General features: G+C 45.9%; 1 protein-coding gene across 2 annotated transcripts in view; it reads right to left on the bottom strand.

Annotated features, from left to right (window-relative positions):
* The window catches only part of LOC143933466 (uncharacterized), a 34832-nt gene that overhangs the window by 4427 nt on the left and 12215 nt on the right, over positions 1–18190 (bottom strand). The window contains exons 3-9 of one of the 2 annotated variants that reach the window (XM_077456371.1): positions 18110–18148; positions 12008–12049; positions 10329–10394; positions 9400–9468; positions 2234–2314; positions 1923–1979; positions 817–858 (exon numbers count right to left, since the gene is read on the bottom strand). In XM_077456371.1, coding sequence (XP_077312497.1) covers positions 817–858; positions 1923–1979; positions 2234–2314; positions 9400–9468; positions 10329–10394; positions 12008–12049; positions 18110–18148 — 396 coding nt within the window. The remainder of the gene's footprint in view (positions 1–816; positions 859–1922; positions 1980–2233; positions 2315–9399; positions 9469–10328; positions 10395–12007; positions 12050–18109; positions 18149–18190) is intronic. The other variant, XM_077456372.1, reaches the window with a different exon arrangement.

The raw sequence follows: 18190 nt of genomic DNA, 5'->3' as shown, positions 1-18190 counted from the left end.
TGAAAAAAAAAAAAAGTGTGTGTGTATATATTATTATATATCACTATTAGTGAATTTATCAAAACTGGGGCAGCTATGCATGGCAACCAATCGGCTTCTTCTATGTTCAGCTAAGCTTTGAAAATGAAAGATGGAAGCTGATTGGTTGCCATGCACAGCTGCTCCAGACTCTGGCTGTCCCAAATTTTAATAAATTCCCCTCTATATGTACACGGTGACCGCCCCATGATCCCTTATTCCATAGGCAGGCCGTGCTTAGTACAGCGTTTTTTTTGTTTTTTTTTCGGTAGCTGCTCTACTTTTTAGCGTAGAAAACCTCCTGTGCAGACCGTGGTGCGTTGCGTAACGCGTTTTTTGTGCTAGTTACTGTGTGTTCCTGTGCACCACAGTGCAGCTCAAAATTCCTATTACACTTATCACCATCTAGTGACCAAATGTGGTATTTTCTGGGGGGGGCTGGGGGGGGGTTCACATTCGACCAACGCAGGAAATAGTCTAATAACATTCGGTGCTTTCTCCAGAACGAATACTGGGTTACTGCTATGAATTATAGAATTTAGATACATAGACACCCCCCCCCCCCCCCCTCTCTGCCCCCATTGTGTAGCTCACACCATAGAGAGACATTTGCTCCATTTTTGAGCTTGCAGTATCCCTGCAGCGATTGAACTACCGCCATCGCCCCGGGCGCTCCTTCGCTCAGCAGTGCTGCGCAGTAATTGTGCTTTTCTCTTCCCCTCAAAGCCAAAATCTACAAAGGTGTGTTTTTTTTTTTTTTTTGTTTTTTGTTTTTTTGTTTTGTTTTTTTATACCAACCGTAAGAGAAGATCCGTTCGTTTTCCAGTCTTCTGGTCTCATCTGAAAAGCAGAAAATTTTAAAATGTTGGGTGAGGTCGGGAATGATTTTGCTCCGAGGATAATTTCAATTTCCTCTTTTATCTGCCGTTTTACGTTAAACATGTCAGGATGGAAGTTTGGCACCTGCCATGGCTTACTTTTTATTTTAAGCTTCTAACTTCAGGTTGGTCCATTTCAGCTTCGGAAATAAAACCTGGAAGCCGATTGGTTGCTATGTAGAGCTGCACCAGATTCTGTGTGCACCAGTTGTAGTAAATCGCCCCCTATGTGTGTTGTAATGCTGTACTATACTGTATACTTATACCTCCTTTTGGTTGCTAGGATGCTGTCACAGCAACTAAGGATACCCTGCTGCCAGCATCCTAGCAACCAATGCTGCTGTTTGGCATTGGTCACTAGGGCGCTAGGGATTGGGGCACACAGTGACTAGGGGCGCTGGGGACACAGTGTCGGTGGTTTTGTAGTATGGACACTCTGGATGTCGATCTATTTTTGTCCCCCCACCCTTCTATCCTCTTTGGTTGCTAAGATGCTGGCCAAGTGACTGATAGCCAGCATCCTAGCAACCAATGCTGCTGGGAATTGGTGCACACAGTGTCAGTGGTTTCTGGTATGGACTTTCTAGATGTCGCCCCAGTTCCCCTCCCGCCAGCATCCTAGCAACCAATGTATGTGGCATTGGTTGCGCCAAAGCTAGTGATTGGTGCACACAATTTTATTGGTTTTTAGTATCGGCTCTTTGGATGTCATCCCAATTTTTACCCCACCCCCCCATCCTCTTTGATTGCCAAGATGCTGCCACATTGGCTAATCCTAACCATCCGCCAGCATCCTAGCAACCAATGTTGCTCTGTGGCATTGGTCGCTAAGACGCCGGTGATTGGGGCACATGGTGTGATTTGGTTTTTAGTATGGGCACTCTAGCTTTAGTGCCACCTGAGATGGTCGCCTCATTCTCCTTCATTGGTGGAACACCCCCGAGCAGCCCCCAGAGATAAAGAGGACGATCTGTCAATGCTTTCGTTGGATGGTCTTCACAGCAAAACCCCCAACAAAGTTCTCACCTTTCGCTCTGCCATGGATAGTGTCTTCCAATGTAGTCTCACTCCTTCTGGTAATCGCTGCAAAATAACAGGACCACCTTATCATGAGAATCTACGGATAACACCGGGGACTGTCCTCCTGCCTCCTTGTCTTTGAACAAACTGATCCCAGTTTTACACACCGTGACCGAACGTTTGTGGAGACCTGACCCCTCACACATACTGTGTACAGGGGGGGGGGGGGGGCAGCCGCCCCAAGCCCAGCGCCATCACGTGGGTGGGTGGGAGGGGCACTTACCAAACCAAAGAAAATTCAGATATCAATTCCTTACTCTGGTACAGTGATGTAGTTGCTTCGTCGGTTGTGGTGAGCTCGGCGCCAGTGAGGAGGGTTGTCAATACGGTAAATGTTGCTAAAACAAAGATAAATCACATATTATTAATAATATTATAATAATACATTTCTATAGCTCTGACATATACCACAGTGCTGTACAGAGATCACTGAACCAATCACATCAATCTCTGTACAGAGGAGCTTACACTCTAATGTCCCCTCCCCCACAGTCACATCAGTCTCTGTACAGAGGAGCTTACACTCTAATGTCCCCTCCCCCACAGTCACATCAGTCTCTGTACAGAGGAGCTTACACTCTAATGTCCCCTCCCCCCACAGTCACATCAGTCTCTGTACAGAGGAGCTTACACTCTAATGTCCCCTCCCCCCACAGTCACATCAGTCTCTGTACAGAGGTTCTTACACTCTAATGTCCCCTCCCCCCACAGTCACATCAGTCTCTGTACAGAGGAGCTTACACTCTAATGTCCCCTCCCCCACAGTCACATCAGTCTCTGCACAGAAGAGCTTACACTCTAATGTTCCCCCACAGTCACACACTAGTATTATTATTATTATTTATTATACATTTATATGGCTCTGACATATACTGAAGTGCTGTACAGAGCTCATTGAGCCAATCACATCAGTCTCTGTACCAGAGGAGCTTACACTCTAATGTCCCCCCCACAGTCACACACTATTATTATTATTATACATTTATATAGCTCCGACATATACCGCAGCACTATACAGAGTTTACTGAGCCATTCATATCAGTCTCTGTACCAGAGGAGCTTACGCTCTAATGTCCCCTCCCCCCACAGTCACACTGCATTCCCCCCCCCCCCCCCCCCACAGGGCAGCGACCATTGATATCTTTCCAGGTGGATGAGGACTGAGCCAAAAAATTTCTTGGGGTGGGTCGATTTCATTCCGTATCTCCTCCCATTACTGCAATCAATCTTCGGTCATTGTCATTCATCATTTTAATATTTTTACACATATTTTTTTTTTTATTTTTATTTTTTTAGAAAAATGCACTTTTTATTTTTATTATTTAATTTTAAATCTTAATAATTTTAGATTGAATCCATAATTATTTTATTATTATTATTATTATTATTTATTTTTTTACAAAAAATTAAAATTTTGTGGTAAATGACTTTCGTAGGATCTTGGGCCGTTCGTATGACATCTGGCGGATATGGTATATAAAATGCTTTGTCATTGGCTGTTCATTCTCTTGTGTCGACGCCTTTTTATACGGTATAAATAATAAATGGTCCTCGTGTCCCCGGTGTTGGGGGAGGGGGGCGGGTTGGGGGCGGGGCGTGCATACCCTTTAGTTCAGATGGTTGTGCGGTTTGCTGTGTATAGAAATATTTCCATTGTTGTGATAACAGAGGAGGATTGTCTCTCCCGGTACAATGGGCCTATTATGGGATGTCTGTGTACACTTTGCTACAATGTAAATATTGGTCCAACCCGAGAACAAAATGTAACACATTGCAGATTTGCAGTCCTCACGTGTGGTGGCTTCCTTCTTTCCTTCCTTCCTTCTTTCCTTCCTTCCTTCTTTCCTTCCTTCCTTCCTTCCTTCCTTCTTTCCTTCCTTCCTTCCTTCCTTCCTTCCTTCCTTCCTTCCTTCCTTCCTTCCTTCCTTCCTTCCTTCCTTCCTTCCTTCCTTCCTTCCTTCTTTCCTTTCTTCTTTCCTTCCTTCCTTCCTTCTTTCCTTCCTTCTTTCCTTCTTTCCTTCCTTCTTTCCTTCTTTCCTTCCTTTTTTTTTCTTTTTTCTTTTTTTTCTTCCTTTTTTTTTTTCTTTCATTTATTTTTCTCCTGGTGATCCTGCCAGTAACTCCCATCCTGTGCTAAGGTGACAACGCTCTGTACTGTATTAATGGAGTTGTCTTCCTAGGCGGCTCATCTAATTTGGACTACAAATACCCCCCCCCCCCATCTCCAATACACAGGTGTGGGAGGGGTTTTGTAGTTTACAAAAGATGGCTGGAAAAGCTGATAACTTTGAGAATTCAGTTCACTGTACAGGAAGTGACGAGGATTCTGGATTTCTGGAATTCTTTCAAATGTTCCCCTCCAGCACAAATCCCACTACAAATTTCCCCCTTCTAGCAACCCCCCCTCCCCCCACTGTAAATTCCTGCTTCCAGAACAAATTTCGTACCCCTATTCCTCCATCCTAGCACAAATCCCACTACCAATGCCCCCCCCCCCCTCCTAGCACAAATCTCACCTCCAATCTGCCCCCTCCTAGCACAAATCCCACCACCAATGCCCCCCCCTCCTAGCACAAATCCCACCGCCAATGCCCCCCCTCCTAGCACAAATCCCACCGCCAATGCCCCCCCCTCCTAGCACAAATCCCACCGCCAATGCCCCCCCCTCCTAGCACAAATCCCACCGCCAATGCCCCCCCCCCCCTCCTAGCACAAATCCCACCGCCAATGCCCCCCCTCCTAGCACAAATCCCACCGCCAATGTCCCCCCTCCTAGCACAAATCCCACCGCCAATGTCCCCCACTCCTAGCACAAATCCCACCGCCAATGTCCCCCCACTCCTAGCACAAATCCCACCGCCAATGCCCCCCCCCCTCCTAGCACAAATCCCACCGCCAATGCCCCCCCCCCTCCTAGCACAAATCCCACCGCCAATGCCCCCCCCTCCTAGCACAAATCCCACCGCCAATGCCCCCCCTCCTAGCACAAATCCCACCGCCAATGTCCCCCCTCCTAGCACAAATCCCACCGCCAATGTCCCCCCCTCCTAGCACAAATCCCACCGCCAATGCCCCCCCCTCCTAGCACAAATCCCACCGCCAATGCCCCCCCTCCTAGCACAAATCCCACCGCCAATGTCCCCCACTCCTAGCACAAATCCCACCGCCAATGTCCCCCCACTCCTAGCACAAATCCCACCGCCAATGCCCCCCCCCCTCCTAGCACAAATCCCACCGCCAATGCCCCCCCCCTCCTAGCACAAATCCCACCGCCAATGCCCCCCCCTCCTAGCACAAATCCCACCGCCAATGCCCCCCCCTCCTAGCACAAATCCCACCGCCAATGCCCCCCCCTCCTAGCACAAATCCCACCGCCAATGCCCCCCCCTCCTAGCACAAATCCCACCGCCAATGCCCCCCCCCCTCCTAGCACAAATCCCACCGCCAATGCCCCCCCCTCCTAGCACAAATCCCACCGCCAATGCCCCCCCCTCCTAGCACAAATCCCACCGCCAATGCCCCCCCCCCTCCTAGCACAAATACCACCGCCAATGCCCCCCCCTCCTAGCACAAATCCCACCGCCAATGCCCCCCCTCCTAGCACAAATCCCACTACCAATGTCCCCCCACCTAGCACAAATACCCCCACAAAAAAATATTTCCCCTCTACCATATTACTTTTATAGAACATCCCCCCCCCCCCAAATCTCCCCTCCAAGCATCCTAGCACAAATCCCACCCAAATCACCACTCCTAGCACACCTCCCCAAATTTGTTGTCCTAGAACAATCCCCCCTTGCCATCCCCCAATGTCCCCCTTTCAATACAAATCCCCCCCATCTCCTTGTGCCTCCCCACCTCATGATACCACAGTGCCCAGGGCAGCCATCCGCTCACTGCTATTCCCAGAACTTGGCACAGAGCATGAGACCAATTTACAGGCATCCCCTGCAACAGGACGTTTAACTTTTTGTACTTTGAAACCGCGTTCTCAGGTGAAAGGGGCGGGGGGGGGGGGCTGCTGCCCTTTACAACCCTGGAAATCATTAAGTGATTATAGTAGGCGGGCACAGTGCACCCTACAGGCTTACATCTGCAGAACAGAATTGAGTGTCTACAACGAGGTTTGCTGAAATCCTTGCAATGGATCGAGATGTCTGAAGGGATTTTTGTTGTCTATTTTTTTTTTTCTCTAATTATATTTAAATTGGTGCCTGGAATCTGCAGAACTGTGTATTGCCAGGATACTGCAGTACTGTGTGTGACCACCAGATGTCATACAAGAATGATTCTCTCTATGGGTTATATACACTCACTGGCCTCTTTATTAGGCCCCCCTTGCTCGTAGCGGGTTGGACCCCCTTTTTGTCTTCATTCTTGGTGGCAGAGATACAACAAGGTGTTGGAAACATTCCTCAGAGATTTTGCTCCATAGTGACATAACATCAGGCAGACGCTGCAGATTTGTTGGCTGCACATCCATGATCCCAATCTCCCATTCCACCACATCCCAAAGGTGCTCTATTGGATGAGATGTGGTGAGTGTGGAGGCCATTGGAGGACAGGGACCTCATTGGCCAGTGGTGAGATGATTGGAGCTTTGTGACATGGGGCATTATCCTGCTGGAAGGAGCCCCACACACACACACACACCATTACACCCCCACCACCAGCCTGAACCCGTGATACCCCATCCCCCACACCATTATACCCCCACCACCAGCCTGAACCGGTGATACCCCATCCCCCACACCAATACAGCCCCCCCCCACCAGCCTGAACCGGTGATACCCCATCCCCCACACCATTACACCCCCACCACCAGCCTGAACCCGTGATACCCCATCCCCCACACCAATACAGCCCCCCCCACCAGCCTGAACCGGTGATACCCCACACCATTATACCCCCACCACCAGCCTGAACCCGTGATACCCCATCCCCCACACCATTACACCCCCACCACCAGCCTGAACCGGTGATACCCCATCCCCCACACCATTACACCCCCCACCACCAGCCTGAACCGGTGATACCCCATCCCCCACACCATTACACCCCCACCACCAGCCTGAACCCGTGATACCCCATCCCCCACACCAATACAGCCCCCCCCACCAGCCTGAACCGGTGATACCCCACACCATTATACCCCCACCACCAGCCTGAACCCGTGATACCCCATCCCCCACACCATTACACCCCCACCACCAGCCTGAACCGTTGATACCCCATCCCCCACACCATTACACCCCCACCACCAGCCTGAACCCGTGATACCCCATCCCCCACACCATTACACCCCCACCACCAGCCTGAACCGGTGATACCCCATCCCCCACACCATTACACCCCCACCACCAGCCTGAACCGGTGATACCCCATCCCCTACACCATTACACCCCCCACCACCAGCCTGAACCGGTGATACCCCATCCCCCACACCATTACACCCCCACCACCAGCCTGAACCGGTGATACCCCATCCCCCACACCATTACACCCCCACCACCAGCCTGAACCGGTGATACCCCATCCCTCACACCATTACACCCCCACCACCAGCCTCAACCGGTGATATCCCATCCCCCACACCATTACACCCCCACCACCAGCCTGAACCGGTGATACCCCATCCCCCACACCGTTACACCCCCACCACCAGCCTGAACCGGTGATACCCCATCCCCCACACCATTACACCCCCCACCACCAGCCTGAACCGGTGATATCCTATCCCCCACACCATTACACCCCCACCACCAGCCTGAACCCGTGATACCCCATCCCCCACACCATTACACCCCCACCACCAGCCTGAACCCGTGATACCCCATCCCCCACACCATTACACCCCCACCACCAGCCTGAACCGGTGATACACCATTACACCCCCCACCACCAGCCTGACCCGGTGATACCCCATCCCCCGCACCATTACACCCCCACCACCAGCCTCAACCGGTGATATCCCATCCCTCACACCATTACACCCCCACCACCAGCCTGAACTGGTGATACCCCATCCCCCACACCATTACACCCCCACCACCAGCCTGAACCGGTGATACCCCATCCCCCACACCATTACACTCCCACCACCAGCCTGAACCGGTGATATCCCATCCCCCACACCATTATACCCTCACCACCAGCCTGAACCGGTGATATCCCATCCCCCACACCATTACACCCCCACCACCAGCCTGAACTGGGGATACCCCATCCCCCACACCATTACACCCCCACCACCAGCCTGAATCGGTGATACCCCATCCCCCACACCATTACACCCCCACCACCAGCCTGAACCGGTGATATCCCATCCCTCACACCATTACACCTCCACCACCAGCCTGAACCGGTGATATCCCATCCCCCACACCATTACACCCCCACCACCAGCCTGAATCGGTGATACCCCATCCCCCACACCATTACACCCCCACCACAAGCCTGAATCGGTGATACACCATTACACCCCCACCACCAGCCTGAACTGGGGATACCCCATCCCCCACACCATTACACCCCCACCACCAGCCTGAATCGGTGATACCCCATCCCCCACACCATTATACCCCCACCACCAGCCTGAACCGGTGATATCCCATCCCTCACACCATTACACCTCCACCACCAGCCTGAACTGGTGATATCCCACCCCCCCACACCATTACACCCCCACCACCAGCCTGAACCGGTGATACAAGGCAGGATGGATCCATGCGCCAAATTCTGACCCCACCATCTGAATGTCGGAGCTGAAATCCAGACTCATCAGACCGGGCAACGTTTTTTCCAAACGTCTATTGTCCCAGTTTTGGTGATCCTGTGCCAACTGTAGCCTCAGTTTCCTGTTCTTAGCCGACAGGAGTGGTGCCCGGTGTGGTCTTCTGCTTCTGTAGCCCATCTGCTTCAAGGTTGTATGTGTTGTGTGTTCAGTGATGGTATTCTGCATTCCTTGGGTGTAACGAGAGGTTATTTGAATTACTGTTGTATTTCTATCACCTGGAACCAATCTTCCCATTCTCTGACATCGACAAGGCATTTTCCTCCACACAACTGCCGCTCACTGGATATTTTCTTTTTTTCCCACCATTCTCTGTAACCCTGAGAGATGGTTGTGTGTGTGTGTGTGAAAATCCCAGAAGTACTCAGACCGGCCCGTCTGCCACCGACAACCACGCCACGTTCAACGTCACTTCAATCCCCTTTCTTCCCCATTCTGATGCTCGATTTGAACTTCAGAAAGTTGTCCTCACCACATCTAGATGCCTAAATGCATTGAGTCACTGCTTTGTGATTGGCTGATTAGCATTTTGGTTTACCAAGCAACTGAACAGGTGTACCTAATAAAGGGGCCAGTGAGTGTAGAGGCCAAATTATATATAAGATAATACAGTCGCCCAATTAGTCTCACCGATTGTTGCATTGTTGGCCTCGGTTGCGTCCAAGACGTCCTCGTGCTCCGCTGCTGTAGTGCCATCATCTATAAAGACAATAAATAGTCCAAGTCTCTTATTATATAAATGACACAACCATCATATTTAGCTGTTCTATGCGGGCTCCATATTTTTTTTGGGGGGGGCAAACAAAGCCCCCCCCCACTCACACCGCCACCACCAACACCCCCCCAGGAGGCCTCGATTTTCCCCCACCCCCCCCCCCCCAGGAGACGGTCAGGAGGCCGTGAGTTCCCCCCCACTGGAGACGGACAATTTTGGTCCACCAGGAGATGGTCGGGAGGCAGCGATTTTGGTCCCCCCCCAGGAGATGGTCAGGAAGCCGCAATTTTGGTCTCTGCCCCTCCCCCCAGGAGACAGTCGTGATCTTGGGCCCCCCCAGGAGACGGTCGGGAGGCCGCGATTTTGGCCTCTGCCCCCCCCCCAGGAGACGGTCGGGAGGCTGTGATTTTGGCCTCTGCCCCACCCCCCCAGGAGACGGTCGGGAGGCCGCGATTTTGGTCCCCCCCCAGGAGACGGTCGGGAGGCCGCGATTTTGCCCCCCCTCAGGAAATGGTCAGGAGGCCACGATTTTGGTTCCCCCCCCCCAGGAGACAGTCCACATGCCGCGATTTTGGTCCCCCCCATGAGAAAGTCGGGAGGGGCTGCGATTTTGGCCCCCCCAGGAGATGTTCGGAGGCTGCGATTTTGGGCCCCCCCAGGAGATGGTTGGGAGGCCGCGATTTGGCCCCCCCCCCCTGGATACATCGGGAGGCAGCGAGTCCCCCCCCCAGGAGACGGTCAGGAGGGCATCGTTTTTTTTTTTTTTTTTTTTTTTAATCCCCCCCCCCCCAACATATCACTGTTCTAGACCATAAAGTGTCCCAGCAGCTTCCAATCAACTCACCAATCCCCATATCCTGCTTAGTGGTGGTAGAGGCATGCATCCCCTCTTCTGTAGCCTGGTCTGCCTCTGACAAAGGAGAGAAAAAAATATATACAGAGATGTTGTTAGCGGGAAATAATAAAATGGTTGTTTGAACTAGCATGCAGTGAGTGAGACGTTGGCAGGTCCAATCAGGGGCTTCTCACAGAGGTGGAGGGTTTTTTTTTTTGTTATGATAAGATATCCTTGTTCCTGGTCGGTAACCCAAAGTATAAAGCCAAAGGATCGCGTCTGTCTGGGTCATATTGGGAACATTTCCCTTCACTTCCTGTTCAAAAGTCAACTTGGGAAGTGAGGAAAATTTTTACCTCTTTGTTGTCACCACCAAAACAAGTGTGCTCATGGGAGGATTCCCCATCCCCCTCCCTGTGCAGGTGAAACCTTTAAAGATTTGGATCGCCCATCACTTTGACAACAGTCAAAAAGAAGGCAGAAATGACAACTTGACCAGAGGCGTAGATAATGGGAGGGATATGGGGGTCCGAAACTCCCCTAGAGCATCCTGGCTGGCAGCCTCTTGAAAGCAGTGGAGTCGTATGAACTGGACATCCTCCTGTGTCCCTTTTTTATTTATTTTTTGGGTGCTGTACTGTCAACAGCAAGGAGAAAATGTACCCATACGTTGTACACAGGTTTACACAAGTACCGCGAGTTCAACCGCGAGCAACCATGTATTCTATGGGCAGCTGTGATCAGCACCGCAGCTTCCCGGGCTCAGAAATATGACTGTATTTACATTGTACATGGTGTCATCCATCCATGTGCATGAGGCAGCACAGTGGTGTAGTGGTTAGCACTCTCGCCTAGCAGTAAAAAGGGTCGCTGGTTCAAATCCCAACCACAACACTACCTGCATGGAGTTTGCTTGTTCTCCCTGTGCCCATGTGGGTTTCCTCCGGGTACTCTGGTTTCCTCCCACAATCCAAAGACATGCAGGTAAGTTAATTGGCTTCTGTCCAAAATTGTCCCTAGTATATGAATGGGGACCTTGGATTGTGGGCTCCTTGAGGGTAGGGACCGATGTGAGTGTGCAATGTACAGGGATAGGGACAATGGTAGACACTCACTCAGGTTGAACTGGATGGACTGGTGTCTTCATTCAACCTTACTAACTATGTAACTATGAGGTCTTCGGGTACGACTGATGAACCCCCTCCCCGAATTTTTATATATATTATATTTTATTATTAAAAAAAATATATATATATATAATATTTTAGGGTTTTGGATCATTTTTTGGGTCGTAATCCTACTGCATACACCCTAAAAACCTCAATATTTTGGGCATTTGTGGTCCTCCTTTCCTACAGCTCACTGCAGCATCCTGGCTGTCAAAATGACAGCAGGGACTTTTTCCATATCAGTGGAGTGCTTCATGCTTCTCCTATATAAACTGACCTTTTGCAGGAATAGTGTCTGTCTTGTCAACAACCATTACAAATGTATCAACAATACCTTTGCTACATCTTAACTACTTTTGGCTCATTCGTGATAGAAAAGGATACATATTATAAGTTTATTTTTATCTACAGTAACAATTGCTGTTTTTAAGCTAACAGATCAAACAGGTTTTTTTTTTTTTTTTGTTTTTACATCTCTTGCTAATCTCCCTCCATTTATCATCCCCCGTGTTGTCTTACCTGGTTTATTGCTAGTGGAAGTGGTGAAGACTTCAGGAGATGCTGCAGAAAATAGAAATAAAATAATCACTTGTATCCTCCTTTTAGCAACATGTCCATGAGGAGCAATACTGTGAGACCCGGTGGGGAAGAGGCAACATTCCTATATTAAATATATCAAAAGCAATGTACAGGCATGGCCCCACCCCCTACATGCATACACGATGTCGGGTCCTCCACAGCCTGTAAATGAGGACCAGTCATTTCCATATGAGTGGCACCGATTTTTCACCAAGTCGGCACTTGTATAGGAAGCCGATCGGGATTTGGAGGACCAGCTGGTTAAAAGGGAAGCGATTTTATCGCCACCTTGTGGTGCCCGCTCTTCAATGCTTGGGCCAGGGAGTAGTGATTTGTCACTACGAGATTGCTTTACGCACAAATGCTCCACTAAGAGTTTGCCAACCTGATGGTGTGTATGTGTATACATAATTTGTATCCTATTGGGAAATATTCTCGTCCTGTACCGGAGGCACAACAGTAAGATATATAGTTGGCAAGGCTGAATTGAGACACTGGTCTATCCAGTTCAACCTGTTGGGTTGATTTTACAAAAAAAACTGGAGCGTGCAAAGTTTGGAGCAGGTTGGCACAGAAACCAATCGGCATCCAGGTTTCTAATGTCAAAGCTTAACTGAACAAACTTAAAGAGGAACTCCGGCTGACCTCCCCAGCTCTTGTGGGCTCTTTATTGGATGTTTAATAGCAGCGCAGACATTGGCTCATGCTGCTGTCAATCAAATCAATGAGATGGCACGCTGGGGGGTGGGGCCGAGTCATACACTTGGCGGCTATGGCAAGCTAACCTCCTTGGGAGAGCGCTTCCCGGAGCGGAGTTGGCTCTTGTGGGGAGGAGCCGAGACAGCCCCGAGGGACCCCAGAAGACGAGGATCGTTTATATGTTTGTTATTTAAAAAAAAATAAAAAATTTTTTTTTTTACTTTTGCAACCCCATTAACATTACATTTTTTTAATTTTTTTTTAAATGTCCTATTCCAGCAGAGGAAAGGAGGAGGGGGTGGAGAGGCGAGATCGTCATCGGGAGGGTGAAGGTCCACTTTGTTAGAAGCTGATTGGCTGCCAGGCACAGCTGCATCAAATTTTGCACTCTTCCAATTTTAGTAAATTAACCCCATTGTGACTAATAATTTCCATATCCGTGTATGTTGTGTTCACTAAGAAACGCATCTAAAAATTATTTTTTTGAAATGTAGCTATACTTCCCACTGACGCCACCAACTGTGGAAGGGAGGTCCACATCCTTATCGCTCTAATGCCGCGTACACGAGATCGGAATTCTCATTGGAAAAAGCTTTGATGGTTTTCCCGTCGGAATTCTGACGGAATTTTGCTCAAACTGTCTTGCCTACACACGGTCACACCAAATTTCCGACGGTCAATAACATCGCGTCACACAACACGTTCAACGGCACTATAAAAGGGAAGTTTAATACTTCCAAGCATGCGTCGGAATTGCATACACAGGATCGAAAAAAAAAAAATCCGATAGAATGGTTTTACATCGGAAAAATTAAGAACAGGCTCTCAATCCAAAGTCTGTTGGAAATGCCGACACAGAAAAAGACTGATGGGCATACACACAGTCAAAAATTATATATATATATATATATATATATATATATATATATATATATAGATATATAATTTTAGTGTGTTTGTATATATTATCTCTCTATATATTATTATTATTATATAATATATATATATATATATATATATATATATTTATTTATTTTTGCTAGAAAATTACTTCAAATACTCATATAATATAGTATGTTTGGGGTTTCAAAGTAATTTTTGTGCAAAAAAAATAAGTTTTTAATTTGAAACCAACAAATGTCAGAAAAAGGTTTAGAGTTTAAGTGGTTAAACTTTTTCTCATTTAATTTTTTTCCCCCAAAAAAATTGCATTTGAAAGACCACTGTGCAAATACAGTGTGACATAAAATATTGCAACAACCACCATTTTATTCTCTAGGGTCTCTAAAAAATATTATATAATATATAATTTTTTTAGAGACCCTAGAGAATAAAATGGTGGTTGTTGCAATATTTTATGTCACACTGTATTTGCACAGTGGTCTTTCAAATGCAAGTTTTTTGGGGAAAAAGTTACTTTAATGAATTTAAAAAAACAAAACAAAAAAAAAATGTATCCAGTAAAGTTAGCCCAATTTTTTTTGTATAATGTGAAAGATTTTATGTCGCGAGAATCGTGATCTTTTTATTCTAAGCAATTTGTGATTCTGATTTTGGCCAGAATAGTGTGTGTGTGTGTGTGTGTGTGTGTGTGTGTGTGTGTGTGTGTATATATATATATATATATATATATATATATATATATATATATATATATATATATATTTTTTTTTATTTAGACATCAATCTCCTATCCTCTTTCTGCTGCAGAAAGAATATGTTTAATGCTTGTAATCATTCTTCATAACTGAGGTCCTCCGGCCTCCTTCCTTATTAGCTTTGTTGCCCCTCTCTGGACTGTCTCCAGTTCCAGCACATCCTTCCTGAGTACTGGAGACCAAAACTCAAGATGTGGCCACGCCAGACTCTTGTAAAGTGTTAGAATTATAGTTTTATATTTTGATTAAATACCTTTTTTAATGCAGGGTAATAATGCTTGCTGCAGCTTGGCATTGCATGCTATTGCCGAGTCCCTGATCCTTTGCTACTCTTCCTTTTTTTTTTTTTTCCCCTAGTGGGCGACTTGCATTCATATCATAGCTTTTTCCAAGTGCAATACTTTAAATTTTTTTCAATATTAAACCTTATCTGTCATGTAGCTGCCCACCACTCTATTTTATTAAGGTCTTCCTGTAAAGTCGCTATATCTTGATGTAGTTATCGTCCAGCTTAGCTTTTGTATCCTCAGCAAACACCAAGATTGAACTATTTAATCCAACTTCTCTAAGCCCTTGTACACACGGTCGGAGATTCCGACAACCAAATCCGTCGGATTTTGTCCGAAACTGTTGCATACACACGGTCGGACAAAGTTGTCGGAAACTGACGTGATGACGTTATTTCGTTACGACGGGACTACGTTCAGGCTAATAGCCAATAGCTTTGCTGTAGAAATTTGATCTGAGCATGCGTGGCACTTTGTCCGATCGGAATTCTCTACACATGATCGGAGTATGTCCGATCGAACCAGTTTGTTGGAAAATTTTACCAACAAGTTGGAAAACTTGGTCTGTCGGATGCTCCGACGGAAACAGTCCGATGCAGACCACACACAGTCGGAATATCCGACAAAACGTTCCGATAGGACACATTCCGCCGGAATCTCCAACCGTGTGTACAAGGGCTATCATTTATGAAGTTAACTAGAATTGGTCCCAGGACAGAGCCCTGGTGTACCCCACTTACACCTCCACACTGTTCAGAAAACGTGCCATTATTAGTTCCCCTCTGGACGCACTCCCGCTACCAGTTTTCTATCCGGGTACATCTGATCTCATCAATGCAAAAAAGATCTTAATTTGTGACTGAATCATTAATGGGGTGCAATATCAAATGCCTTTTTTAGATTTCACTATGTCCAAAGGCCTTCTGTTATCCAAATTACAGCTCCCCTCCGCATTGAATGTTAACAGGTTGGTCTGGCAAGAGCAGTTCTTCATAAATCTATGTTGGGTTACTACTAATGATACAATTTTCACCAGCAAATTCTTGGGTAGGGTCCCGTATAACACTCTCTTATCATTTACACACTATTGATGTTAGGCTGACTGGTCTGTATTTCCCACTGTATCTTGGGGCCCTTTTTTTTTTTTTTTTTAATTATTAGCAATTTGCTACTATGCCAGTCAATATGTTGTCCTTTAAAAATTTGAAATAACGGCCTGGGCCTGGCTATAACAGGGCTAAGTTCTTTGAGAACTCTTGGGTGTAAGCCATCCAGTCCTGGTTATTTGTTCACGCTAAGTTTTTCTACTCTTCCTTCCCTTTTTTTTTTTTTTTTTTAAATCATTGTGATCAGCTTCCCCTGGTTGTCTTGTATGATTTGTATGACGCCAATATGTAAAAGTAAATATTGACAAGGAAAAGGGGGAGTAAGGGAGAAAAATAAAAAATAAAAATAAAAGAACCTTCACATAAAAGACCTCAAAAGAAAAAATGTGGGTTCAGTTGGACTTTTTAGGCATAAAGAAAGTTGTAAACACAACCAGTATATTCAAAAGGAATTATTTCTATTTATTTTTAAAACAAAAAATAAAAACAGAAAATAAAGAGTTCAATTTCCTTTTTACACACAAAAAAGAAATGTTTCCTCCTTATAACTACACATTTAAGACCTAATTGACATCCTATCAAAAGTAGTAAAATCCATTTCAAATTTCCAAAAAGGAAAAAACAAAATATAGATCTATATAAATATAGGATCAAGGATATCAACCATACAGTCAGCAATTACATATATTTTTGGTGCTCTACATGTTTCGCGTCTGTGATGATGCTTCTTCAGGAGCTGATAACAATGTTATTCCTTCATAGAGTGTGTCCCATATAGAGAGACCACCGTTTCCGAAGGAGAATGGGGAAGTTGGTACGATTGATTACACAACCATTTCTCCACAAAGGGAAAAAAAAAAGGGAAGAGAAGAAAGGAAAGGGGAAAAAGGGAAAAAAAGGAAGTAATTGTTGAGCAGATAAATATAAATATAGATTTTGAGCTTAGTGGAATCACTTTAAAGGTGTATTGGGCTCCATAAGGTTTCAAATCTTCAGTGTTTAATAAGTCTTCTTGAGGCGTAAGTAAACAGAAGTAGGATTGGTGATGGATACTGTTTAGTATCCCCTCAGCTCAAGGTGCAATAAAAATGGAAATGGCGGCCATCTTGTACACAACAAACAATATGATAGGGGTGAATGGGCTGAATAGTCTGCCTTTTTGATTCCCCCTTTTACCTTCCTTCTTTACCCAGTGGGAACTTGGTCCGTTTTTAGAGCTGAGGGGATACTAAACAGTATCCATCACCGATCCTACTTCTGTTTACTTACGCCTCAAGAAGACTTATTAAACACTGAAGATTTGAAACCTTATGAGCCCAATACACCTTTAAAGTGATTCCACTAAGCTCAAAATCTATATTTATATTTATCTGCTCAACAATTACTTCCTTTTTTTTCCCTTTTTCCCCTTTCCTTTCTTCTCTTCCCTTTTTTTTTCCCTTTGTGGAGAAATGGTTGTGTAATCAATCGTACCAACTTCCCCATTCTCCTTCGGAAACGGTGGTCTCTCTATATGGGACACACTCTATGAAGGAATAACACTGTTATCAGCTCCTGAAGAAGCGTCATCACAGACGTGAAACATGTAGAGCACCAAAAATATATGTAATTGCTGACTGTATGGTTGATATCCTTGATCCTATATTTATATAGATCTATATTTTGTTTTTTCCTTTTTGGAAATTTGAAATGGATTTTACTACTTTTGATAGGATGTCAATTAGGTCTTAAATGTGTAGTTATAAGGAGGAAACATTTCTTTTTTGTGTGTAAAAAGGAAATTGAACTCTTTATTTTCAGTTTTTTATTTTTTGTTTTAAAAATAAATAGAAATAATTCCTTTTGAATATACTGGTTGTGTTTACAACTTTCTTTATGCCTAAAAAGTCCAACTGAACCCACATTTTTTCTTTTGAGGTCTTTTATGTGAAGGTTCTTTTATTTTTATTTTTTATTTTTCTCCCTTACTCCCCCTTTTCCTTGTCAATATTTACATTTACAAAGTGATAACCAGGACGTGGCATTTTATTTATCAGTGTATCCACAGACACCACCCTGTGATAGATACACATTTGTTCCATTTTAAATATCTATGACGCCAATATGTTCTGACCTTTTCTCACCTTTTTTACTATTACTATATTTGAAAAAAAAAATGAGAATTTTGCTGTTTTAGAAAAGATGAATTTTTCCAGTGGGAAAACAGATGGCAATAGGAACCCAAAAGGGGTTGTGCTCCTTTTTTTTGCTCCATCCAAAACAAACATTTTTTTTAGAATTGTGTTTTCTTACCTGGTTCGGTGGTTGCAGAAGGGGAGGCAGTTGATGAATCTGCAGAGAGATGGCGAGAACACAACATTTACTGAGCATCAT

This window comes from Lithobates pipiens, unplaced genomic scaffold, assembly GCF_037356315.1.
Source record: "Lithobates pipiens isolate NorthernLeopardFrog02 unplaced genomic scaffold, aLitPip1_a1.2 Scaffold_27, whole genome shotgun sequence".
In the NCBI taxonomy this organism is placed as follows: Eukaryota; Metazoa; Chordata; class Amphibia; order Anura; family Ranidae; genus Lithobates; species Lithobates pipiens.
The sequence above is the reverse complement of the archived record's forward strand: the minus strand, read 5'-3'. Positions and strand labels throughout refer to the sequence as shown.